This window comes from Notolabrus celidotus, chromosome 16 (assembly GCF_009762535.1).
Source record: "Notolabrus celidotus isolate fNotCel1 chromosome 16, fNotCel1.pri, whole genome shotgun sequence".
Lineage (NCBI taxonomy): Eukaryota > Metazoa > Chordata > Actinopteri > Labriformes > Labridae > Notolabrus > Notolabrus celidotus.
Window position 1 is genome coordinate 3,712,666 of NC_048287.1, and position 11,974 is coordinate 3,724,639.

At 43.5% G+C, this 11,974-nt stretch overlaps 1 protein-coding gene across 1 annotated transcript; it reads left to right on the forward strand.

Annotated features, from left to right (window-relative positions):
• Positions 1-6,305: 6,305 nt before the first annotated feature.
• Positions 6,306-10,350, forward strand: tpbga (trophoblast glycoprotein a). The gene is made up of 2 exons (XM_034705069.1): positions 6,306-6,945; positions 7,292-10,350. The coding sequence occupies exons 1-2, from the start codon at positions 6,692-6,694 to the stop codon at positions 8,139-8,141; spliced, it is 1,104 nt and encodes a 367-aa protein (XP_034560960.1). The 5' UTR covers positions 6,306-6,691; the 3' UTR covers positions 8,142-10,350.
• The last annotated feature ends 1,624 nt before the right edge of the window (positions 10,351-11,974 follow it).

Consider the following 11,974-nt stretch of genomic DNA (forward strand, 5'->3'; position numbering starts at 1 on the left):
GGATGTTTTGCAACCCTGCAGCAGAGATGTTATGTTAAAGCCTCATTTTCACTGCAGAAACTTAACACAAGAACTATTTGAGGAAACAGGGTCAAAGTTAAATTCCCCAATGTCTTTCAGGTTTGGAGAGACGTTATAAAACTTAGACTGCACCTTAATAAACTACTATGTGATTGAAGGAATGTAATGCTGATGCTTATGCTGCCATATTTTAATACTCTTGACAACCCTCTTGAGACCAAGTAGATATTAATCTGGTCATTTCTAAGACAGTGAGTTCTGTATTGTATTTTAAAAACATATTGGTTAAAATGTTGGACACCAGTTCTAAATGTGGGTAAACTTCTGTCTGAGTTATCCCAGGATGAGTTTGGATGCTCTGAATGGTGTGTTCACAAACTTACAGCATGAACATATGACCATGTTTTTAATTTGTCATTTTAATTATAGAAACACAGACAACTTTGTAGCATAGCAACAGTGGAGGAGGCTAAAGACAGAGTTTCTGGAGCTGAATATCGTAAAGGTACCAGAGAGAAAATATAAAGCCTGAAAACATGTGTAGCTTGAATCTAAGGTCTCTGTGCTAAACATCAGGTGACGTGGAAACGAGTGGAAACAACAGAGTTAAGAAGCTGAAACTAAAACAAATGTCACCTGTTTAATAAATGGCCTCCCATTCATTGTTGACACAGCTGAAGGAACCTTTTAGTTCCTCGAAGTAGGACTAAAGGTGCATTTCGACCAAAAGCTCCAGGGTCTTTAACCCCCTGAACTACTTTACCCTGAACTAAAAGGTTCCTGTGCCCCCATTATTGTCTGCGAAGTCTCAGGTAGATTGTGCAAATCAGGCCAGTGAAGTACGGAGGAAAAAAAAAGTAAATGCACTACACCACCAGACCAGTAGAGGGCAGTAACACAAAGAGGACTGCCATTCATCACAGATGACCCCATAGAAGCAGACGGACAGGCAGGTATCATTATGAGCAACACAACAGTTAGCTTGTTAGCATGAAGAGACTCAGCTGGCTCTGTTTTAGATGGTGCTATATTTCATCACAGATGGATTCACTGAATCAACACGTGAGAGGAGATAAGCGCGAGTAGCAAAGACATTTCAACACGGCTTTAAAATCCTTTTGAACTCAAAAAGCTGTGGCAGAGATCGGCCGGTGTTTGGTTTAAACAGCGACCCTGTTAACTGGAGACTTTCAGCCGGATGCATCCCTCATAAACGTCTTTAGACGATCATTAAATATCTGATGAGGATATTTTGAAATCTTAATAAAAACTAAACTAGTTTGCATTCCCAGGAACTCCCTCTGTGTTTCAACAGCTGTGTAAACTCCACACACACTGACACGTTCAGCTGAAGGTCTCCAGTTTACAGGGTCACTTTTAAAACCGTAACACCGGGAGAGACGCATTCACGGTGGGCTGAGAGAAGACTACTGTTACAAGCTGCTAAATCAAGAGAATCACAGCTTCTTCTTTTGAAAAGTACACACACATACAAAAAAGATAGAACAAATAAAAACTAATGAAAGAAAGAGAAATCAAGAGAATCACAGATGTGTGTGATGTTATTGTGGACGGAGGGCGGAATAAAAACACTGGTTAATCTATCAATCAGACACGTTCAGCATTGCAGGCCCTGCCCCCCAAAAGTCCCGGGACCTTTGAAAAGTACTACCCCCCTAGCAGGGTCTATTTAGGGGGGAGATTAACTGCCGCTGAACTAAATTTAAACCCTGGGTCCACCAGTCAAAACGCACATAGTTCAGGGGTAAAGTTCCTCTGGTCGAAGTAGGGACCAATAGTTCCTGTTGTTTCTGGTGGAAATCCATCTTCAGTGCATCATTTGTTAAAAAAGAGAAATCTGGGATAAAGAGGTAGTGAGACTTCCTGTCTCTGTCTAATCATACTGAATGTGGCTGTATGAAATAACTATAAAAAAAACATGGAGGTGGAAGGAATGCCGTATGACGTGGAGATCATTTGAATGGTTTTAGATGTTGCCTGCTGCGGTGCCTTGTTGTATCCAAGAGCCAGATCCAGGAATGTGGAGACCTGTGGTCAGCTGACAAAAGACAGTTGGGATGCCATTATTAGTGCCACCATCACCATCCATATACACTTATTGCAGTTTGTGATTTCAAAATGCGCTTTTGTTTCCCTAATCCTGAAAACATCTTTTGTGCTGAGGCTCAAGTTGCCTACAGGAAAATTTTAAAGACTCCTGCAAGTGATTGTTTGAATTCTGAATGAGTTTATAACAGACTGCTATAACATCAATAAAGATCTATTATTGTAATCCTGTGTGTTCTTCTTTTTTAACATGGATTTCACTCATTGAGTTATAACATTAATGTCTTTAAGACTGTCAGCAGAAGGGATGATGAAAGGAATGTAACTCCTCTGAGAGATATTAACAAATTAAATCAAAGGTCACAAACCTGGGAGTGGTTTTAAATTCAGATTTTAATTTGAAAAGTCCAACCTTTTTTATCGCAGAAAGATGCCGAAATTTTAATTCATGCTTTTATTACAAGCTGCATTGATTACTGCAACACCCTTTTTACAGGCCTGCCCAAAAAGTCTCTCAAGAAACTGCAGCTTGTTCAGAACGCTGCTGCCAGAGTTTTAACAAGGAGAAAGAAAACCGATCACATCACCCCTCTTTTAAAAACTCTGCACTGGCTCCTTGTTCCTTTTAGAATTGATTTTAAAGTCATTTTACTTGTTTTTAAAGCTCTTAACAGCCTTGCTCCTCCATACATCACTGATCTCCTGTCATTTTAGGTTCCAGCCCGATCACTTAGGACCTCTAAAGCTTCCCTTTTAAATGTTCCTCGTGTGTCTCACAGAGGTACCGGCCAGAGGGCTTTCTGTTTTTATGCCCCTAGGCTGTGGAACTCTCTGCCTCTGGACATCAGAACAGCGTGTGCAGAATAACAGAGACAAAAAGCAACAGAAATGGTGACAGAATAAAAGACAATCATGGATAAAATACTTCAAAATAAATTAAAAACAATACAATAAAATAAGTAAGGATAGAAAGATAAACATCAGAAACAAATGTTGTTAAAACAATGGTTATAATATTGCAGTCCAGGGCTAAAAATAAATAATAAAAACAAATTACCCCAAAACTCAAAGCAAGATTAAAAAGGTAAGTCTTGAATTTAATAAAAAAAATACAAGAAACTTCACCTCATCTTAATCCACCATGAGCAGAGCACTCTGCAGCATTTAGCAAGTTACAGTGGCAAGGACAAACTTCCTTTAACAGGCAGAAACCTCCAGCAGGACCATACTCATGTTAGACACACATCTGCTGAGACCGTGTTGGAGAGAGGGATAGAGGGAGATGAAGAGAGTCAGAAACAACTCATACATGAGTCTGACAGAATAATAACCGTGTAAGCAGGTTTAATATCAGCATGTGCAATAATGATAATAATAAAGGTAGGAATTATAATGTCAGTTAAAGCAGTTGGAGTCGAGCTGTTCTAAAATTAACTTGAGCTTTGTTACAGTGACAATAAAGGTGAGACTGATATTAATAGTTGAAGCAGCTGGAGTCTGGCACGTCCTCAGTAGCAACAATCCAGAGGAGAGCCAAGGGAGCTCAAGATCTACAGTTAGGGACTTTAATGGGGCAGGAAGATTTAAAGTTAGTGACGTGTAGACTGATACAGCTCAGTGTGCCAGTTCCCCCGGCAGTCTAAGCCTATAGCAGCACAACTAAGAGCTGGTCCAAGCCTGATCCAGCTCTAACTATAAGCTTTATCAAAAAGGAAAGTTTGAAGCCTACTCTTAAAAGTATAGGGTGTCTGCCTCCTAGACCCTGACTGGTAGATGATTCCAAAGGAGAGGGGCCTGATAACTGAAGGCTCTACCTCCCATACTACTTTTAGAGACTTTAGGTACGACCAGCAGGCCTGCATGTTGGGAGCATAGTGTTCTAGAGGGGTAATATGGCTCTATGAGCTCTTTAAGATATGAAGGTGTCTGATCATTAAGAGCTTTGTAGGTCAGAAGAAGGATTTTAAATTCTAGTCTAGATTTCATGAATGAAAGGCAGAGTCTCCTCCTGCTCAGTCTTAGGTTTTTGTAAATACACTCTGAAGTGATTCCTGTGATCATCGTATTAAGCTGTCAGAATCCACATTAAGGAAGGGAAGCGATCACAGCTTTGATAATCGGCTATCAAGTGGCCAAAGTCCCACTCAGTGGCCATTATCCTGCTGAGTATCTGGGATTCAAGAGAAGGGACGTCAAAGGCTTCGCAGTCTGGACCCCAAACACCCCTCCCCCCTCTTTTAACATACCACCTGGGTAGGTGGGAATGACAGGGGACACCAGACTCACTCACTAATAAATGGAGAAGTCATGGAGAAGTCACTGCAAAAAGAAATAATCTCAGAAACCTTATCCACAAAACAAAACTAGTGCCTGATTTAAACCTTTTACAAAGTAGGGGAGACCAGGGTCATAATAACTTTAACAAATCGAGAGGCTGCCCCTCTGACACATAACAAATATCTGACATAATTGCAAGTGAAACATAGAAAGCATTGGTACAAGGAGAACATTTGTTCAGGAGTCAGATTTTCATGTTCTTAATAAGCATTTGTGCGATGTGGCAGCTCATCGTCAAACACTGATTTAAAAGAGGAGCTAATGTCTTGCTAACTTTTTGTCAATAGCTCAAGTTGGGTTAGTTGTCACATGACTGTTATTTAGCATTATAACATCAAATTTGCCAAGAAGCTCTAAGTTTACACAAGAAGATCATCTAATTATTGTAAAGAAGAAAAGAGATGAGATGGAGGAGACGGACGGCCGCTGGTTCAGGGTTCAGAGCTTGTTGCATTCATGCAACATTGAGGAGGTCCACGTCAGTCTAACGGCCAAATTCCACCAGATCCGTGTCCGGTCCGTCTCCGATCCGTAACAGCACCGGATCTGATAGGTTTCTATTCTAGTCTATCTGTTAACTTCCACTGGATCCGCTCTTTTGAGTTCCGGCTGTGACTCTGATCAGGTCGGAGTCCCCCGGATCAGATACGCAAGACTTCTATTCTTGCTGGATGCCGGAGTACGACGCATCAATCACAACAGAGCAGATGGAGCGGGACAGGAAGTCAGGTTTCACCAAAACAAAATGAAAACATCCGGTTAATTTTCAGAATAAAACACTCTGTGTTATCACCAGATCGTATTTCACTTAACTACAACAACAAACCGTCATGATGAGCGGAGCCAGGCCTGGAGTCAACAGGTCAGAGGTTTACAGAGGACCAGAAAGACAACATGGATGAGGAGAGGAGGAGGAGAATCCTTGATTCAGTGATTACAGTCACATGACTCCAACTGTCCTGCAGTCCTGCTCCGGACCGCAGCTGATTGGATATAGACCGGACACGGATCTGGTGATGGTCCCACGTAAGTCTGTATAGGCTTCAGGGCTACGTGAACCTATAACCTGCATATGCTATTGTAGATTTCATACAAAAGTATAATCCAGACTTAAGCCACCGAGCAACGCAACAGTAAACAAACTGAAGGCCTTCCTCAGAAGATGCACTGCATCCAAGCATGCAGGGCAGTGTGACATCATCTTCTCCATAAATACTCCCTGCTGTGGTCTCAGTTCTTCAGACTTCTTTTAATGACCCACAGTCTGGTGTTTGAATGTGTTCTTAATAAAACTTATAGATATGGACTTTGGGTTGGTTTGTGTGTATAAGATGCATCAATGGGGGCACTGGTGGTCTGGCGGTCCAAGCGCCCCATGTACAGAGGCCACAGCCCTCGTCGCTGGGGTCGCCGGCTCGATTCCCGGCTGGTCGACCATCTCCTGATTGTCTTCCCCCGCTCTCCACTCACCACATTTCCTGTCTCTCTTCAGCTGTCCTATAGAATAAAGGCAAAAAGGCCCAAAAATATAACTTTAAAAAATAAAAATAAAAGATGCATCAATGATGACAATTCAAACTGATTAAAATATGACATCCCACCCCGGTCTCCCCTACTGTAACACAAATACAAACATTGTAGACTTTCATTATGAGAAGCACACATTTGATAAATCCTCGTTCTGCACACACCCAATTCCAGATCCGTACACCAACTGTTGGGCTCAGGTGTGCGGGACTTCTTTACTGAGGGACACAACTGACGTCATATGATCTTATTGGATAATAGTAGATATGATGAAGTGAGAGAGAGAGAGAGAGAGAGAGAGAGAGAGAGAGAGAGAGAGAGAGAGAGAGAGAGAGAGAGCTGTTACACTTTCTCCTCCTCATCTGTCACTCGTGCCAGCAGTGTCTCCTCGGGGCTGTGAGGAAGATCTCGTGGATCCGGCCGGAGTGCATGCAGGAGTGAAGCCCCTCCCCGCAGATCATCGCACTATTCGATGGTCCTTTTAACTTCATTGTTGCAGCAGAAGCGACGCCCCGCTTCGCCTCGGCTAAAGGATCAAACACCCCCTCTGATCAGCGCGACCCCCGGTTTTGTTCTCATGGAAATCGGCCCCTGCCTCCCGGCCACACTTTCTGCACACATGCAAAGTTGAAGCGCATTCCCAGCCGGGACGACAGACGGTCATGACGTGTCGGAGGAGCTGATCGTTAACACTTCTCTTTTGGTTTCTCCTCCCGGACCTCACATCTCTCTCTCCAACATGCTGGATCTAGCGAGGCACGTTGTTCTTTGCGCGCTGATCGGCTCCGTTTACGCGTCGTGCCCTCCGCGCTGCGAGTGCTCCGAGGCGGCTCACACCGTGAAGTGCGTCTCCAGAGACCTGCGGAGTATCCCGACAGGGATCCCCGGATACACCAGGAATCTGTTTATAACTGGGAATCAGATCAGGCGGATCGGTCCGGAGTCTTTCAGAGGGCTGGATAATGTGACTAACCTCTCTCTGAGCAATAACAGGTAAGACTCCTGCTGGATCCTCTCAATGTTACATATAATTATGTGCAAATTATACATCCAATATTAGAAATGCCTATTGTTCCTTGAGATTATAGGAATATTCTGTGTTCTACACATTAGTTCATCCTCTTTAAATCTGAGCAGGAACACATCAGTTATGCTTTTGCTCATTTTTCACACCAGAATGAGGTTTCATTGGCTTTCCGAACATATTCGAATTTCTTTTAAATGTTGGTCAAAGATATGTTAGCCCTGTATTTCTGTGTGGCAACTTCTCCTATTCTTTCTTGCTCTTGTGTGTATTTCAAAAGTGTGACTTATATCTCATGGATGTCCTCCAATCCAGGATCTCTGAGGTGGAATCGCACACGTTCACAGGACTCCGCAGCCTCCGCTCTCTGGATCTGAGCAACAACCAGCTGGCAGTCATCCACCCTGAGGCCTTCACCGTGCAGAGCCAATCTCTGCGGGAGCTCAACCTGAGCCGAGCCCTCTACAACCACTCCTCAGTGATGGACTTAGCCACCTCCCTCCGCTGGAGCTCTCTGGGGAACCTGAAGGGTCTGGACCTGTCTCACAACAGCCTCATCCTCTTACCTGCGCGGATCTTCTCCCACCTGAGCAGCCTGCAGCGCTTACAACTCTCCAACAACTCTCTAGTGGCCATCCACAACGCTACTTTTTCAGGTATGGAGGGTCTGGAGGAGCTGGATCTGTCCCTCAACGCCCTGAAGACGATGCCTGAGGAGGGACTGAGAGAGCTGGACTCCATGCCTGCAGCCACTCTCCTGCTGGGAGAGAACCCGTTCATGTGCAAATGTGGAATTGAACCTTTTGCCCAGTGGCTCAACAAATCCCAGGGACGCATCAGAGATGCTGAGGGACTTGTGTGTGCCTTCCCAGTCAGCATGAGGAACACATCCATGCTTTCTTTGGGCATGCTGACTTTGGGATGCCACCAGAGGAGCTCAGGTGCAGACCTCGCTCTGCAGACCTCTTATGTCTTCTTGGGTATAGTCCTCGGCTTTGTGGGCCTCATCTTCCTCTTTGTACTTTATCTCAACCGCAAGGGCATCAAGAAGCGGATATACGACTTGCGTGATGCCTGCAGAGAAGTGTGGGAGGGATACCACTACCGCTTTGAGATTGACTCTGGCCCCAGGTTATCACAGGTCTCCACCAACGCTGACATGTGAGAGGACTATACCACCTGGTGTTTTTTAAAGACTCTTTTTTATTGCATCAGTCACAAAATGTAAAAAGTGTACAGATTTGTCTGTAAATATATACATACAATAGAGTTACTAATCATTCTGCCTTGTTGATTGAAGCATGCACTGCCCGCCTTTCTTCAATACATGACTTATACGCTCTTTTGCTACAGAAACATCTCTTTGTCTGTTGAGATGAAATGACATGAACCGATTTGACGATACTTCTTTTATGTAGTCCACAAAAAAAGTAAGTGCCTCAAGTCACCTAGGTATTATTTTATACTCAATAGTGTGAAATGAACTTTCTTCATGTCACATTTTATTCATTGTCCTTTGTCAGATCTTCATGCATAAAGAAGGCAACAAACTGCTGCAATAAACCCCCCGACACTACAAAAACAAACCTCTGGGAATTTAAAGCACAATAACTCATTCATCTTTGAACCATTTCAAGCCCTTTGGTCCCCCCGTCCTTGAGCCCCCAGGGTGCCAGAGAGGAATTAAAGCCCCCAAAGCTTTTCCAAAGCTCTCCTAAAGTCACCGCTCTTCTCCTCCTCCTCCTTTTTTAACTTTCAGATTTTAAGAGGGGGGGGGGCAATTCAGCACAGACCAGCGGAACTCTCTTAGCCCCCTCATTTTTTCTCTTTCGTTTTTTTTTCATGAAGCATTGCGTTGTTTCAACTCCTTGAGTTTTATTGTCAAAATGATGAGAACCAGTCCCAGGCTGAGGCCGCTGAAAGCAATCCCCTCCTCCCCTCCTCAAAGACAACAGCCACTCTGGAGGCTCTTTGAAGGAGAAGTCTGGCTCTCCACGTTTTTCTGTTTAGGGGGATTTTTTTTCCCCAGTGATAAGATACAGATGATTCTGAAACACCAGCGACATTGTTCCATTCAGCAGATTTAACTTGGGCCAGTTGAGGGTAAAAAGAAAGGAGAATATCTTCTGCTGTTGCTTTACCTCTCCTTTCTGCTTTTACAGTTGAGGTCATGCTGAAAAATGTGACTTTTAGGGAGTTATTTTCCTGGAATGACATTTAAAGCCTCCCATCTAACATGGATGTTTTAATTGAAACGCATTTTAACTTGCATGAGTTGCCAAACAATAACACATGATAGTCTTTGATCCAATGTCCCAGTTCTCCTTAAACATTCTTCTATCATTGTCTGTGGCCTTTCTGATCCGACAAAGTGACTCAAACTCAGACGTTGGGATGAGGGAGGGGGGCCTTCCTTTAAGTGTTTATTGCCCAAATTGCCAGCTATCTAGGTATGTGGGATTGGAGGAAAGGCTTGCATGGAGTGAACTGAAACAGCCTCTCATTGTTCAAAGCCAAAGTAGCATCTTCAATCTTATCAAGATGTTCAAGCAACCCAGAAATGTTTGTAGCATGGAGCCATTGTACTGCATGTGTAGAGACAGAATAAAGCATACTTATTTAGACTCACTGTAATCTTATGTGTTATAAACAGCAGAGAAATATGTATTTGAAGTGTTAGGAGTATCATTTCTCTGAGCAGCAGAACCACATTAAGTCCAGGCATTTACTCGCTGAGGAGAAAACAATTGGGAGTCGTACGCTGACACAAAGAGCGGCTCGGATGGCGAGGCGTCTGAAATAAGCTTTGTTTCCAGCGCAGAGAGATGTCTTGTGATACTCATTGTCTTTCTGTTGTCACAGACGCCCATTATGATGCGGCGTAATAGGATTCACTCATGATGACAAAGCTGAGCGCTGTGATCCGGCTATTGTTAAAGTGTCATCATTCTTCATAATTGCCTGTGGGAGAAAATCCCTGGAGAAATTTTCATTTGCTATTACACAGCGTGTCACAACTGGGGGCATTACGCCGGCCACGGGTTATTGGTGTCAGCAGGCAGAGCACAGAGAAGAAAGATGACTCCCTGCATGTCATTTCTTCCGTTTTCGCTCATTAAATTGTAGATTAAGACCTGTGCCTTTTTTTGTCTTTTTATGAGTCTGGCAGTTTGAAAAATATATGGTCTGTTTTCTATAGGCTGTGCAAAATTGTCTCAGCAGGAATGCAATGAAAAGAGGAAACCTAACAAATAAATCCAGAGGTTCTCTATTGCTCCCAGTGAAGAGAGGCTTGTTAAAAACAGAAAAATGCCTACGATTACAGAGTTCTGTATGTTGTGCATATCCAATTAAAAGACGCCGTCTTTATTTCAGCTCTGCTTGCCATGTCTTGTATTTCCACAAGCTGTTTGTTTCACCACTGAGGGTTCTGTCTTTAAAACTTTACAGCTTTATGTTTCTGGATGTGCAGCGTGTGTTGCAAAATACATATTTGAAGTAAGTTTTGAGAATGTTCTTCGGGAGCACAGCATGCTTCATATTTTATACACGCCTCCTGTCTTTGGGAACATCTTGGCACCATTACATGGATTTAATGGCCATGATAGGGAATATGCCTTAAAAGTGAACGCCACATCTGTGAGGAATTGAACATGTTAAAGAGAGACCACAACAGTCAGCAGCATGACGACAGAGACAAAGTGGCATCTACCCCCTTCCACTGGCATAGAATGACAAACACAGCTCAACGAGGGACACATGTCATCATTTACATTTGCATTCACTAAATACAGCACAGTCCTCTGACACAGTCTGCCTCACATCTGCTCGCCCACTTCTAAAACACAACCATGCACAGAGCATTGAAACACAGTCCAGTCTCTTTTATCTTCCTCTTCCTCCTCTCTCTCACATGAATTTATTTGTGACATTACGAGTCGTTCTTCCAGCTTCCTGAATGTCTTCTATACATCATGTCAAGCCGCTGTGGTCACTGAAGGTGGCGACTGAAGCACAGAAGTGGTTCCAGTGGGGTATAACCCATTGTTCTGCTGCTCACTTGATCAATGTGACTAATTGTGTGCCCTTCCTCGCTTGTTTGAATGTAAGCGAAGAGGAGTTGGTACAGCTGGTCCAACTACCCATTAAAGCCAACCGGCCCCTCATTTATCACCTTCATAAAGGCTGGAGCTGACAAGCACTTAAACACACACATAAAGCACACTGTCCACACACACTCAAGCCAGCATCATAGTATATGCTAAAACAAGCCAGGCGCTCATCTGTCTTTTACAATCCCAATTCAAAAAAATGGGATGCTGTGCAAAATGTTGATAAAAACAGAGGTTTGCAAATCATTTAAAGTCTATATTTAACTGAAAACAGAGCAAAGACAACAAATCAAATCCTGAAACTGAAGTATTTTATTGTTCTATGAAGAAAATATGCACATTTTAAATTTGATGCCAACAACACGTTTTAAAAATTGGGACAGGAAACTCAGAAAAGTTGTGTCATGCTAAAGAAAACCATCTGGTGTTACATCTCTCAGCTAATTTGGTTCTCTAGCAACAGGTTAGTCACATGACTGGGTGTAAAAGGGCGTTCAAAAGAGGCTGAGTCTCTCAGAAGGAAAGATGGGAAGAGGTTCACCACTCTGTGAGAGACTGCGTGAGCTAATAGTTCAACAGTTTGAGAATAATGTTCCTCAGAGAGACAAATGGCTCATTTCCACCAAGCGGGCTGGTATGTATCAGTACAGTTTGGTACGGGTCGGATCAGTAACGCCTGATCCTGTTTGTGTTTCCACAGCCAACCGTGCCCTACTTGGTGGGCTGCGTGTAAGCCGGATGCCGATAGCCCCGTCAGCTATGCCATAGTGTGACGTCATGGCAGTGCGACACAGTGTACCCCGCTAATAAATGCAACAAAGTAGAAAAACACGATGAAAGTCTGCACCTCCGTGGTCGACCATGGAGCGCTGTTTCTTGTCACCAT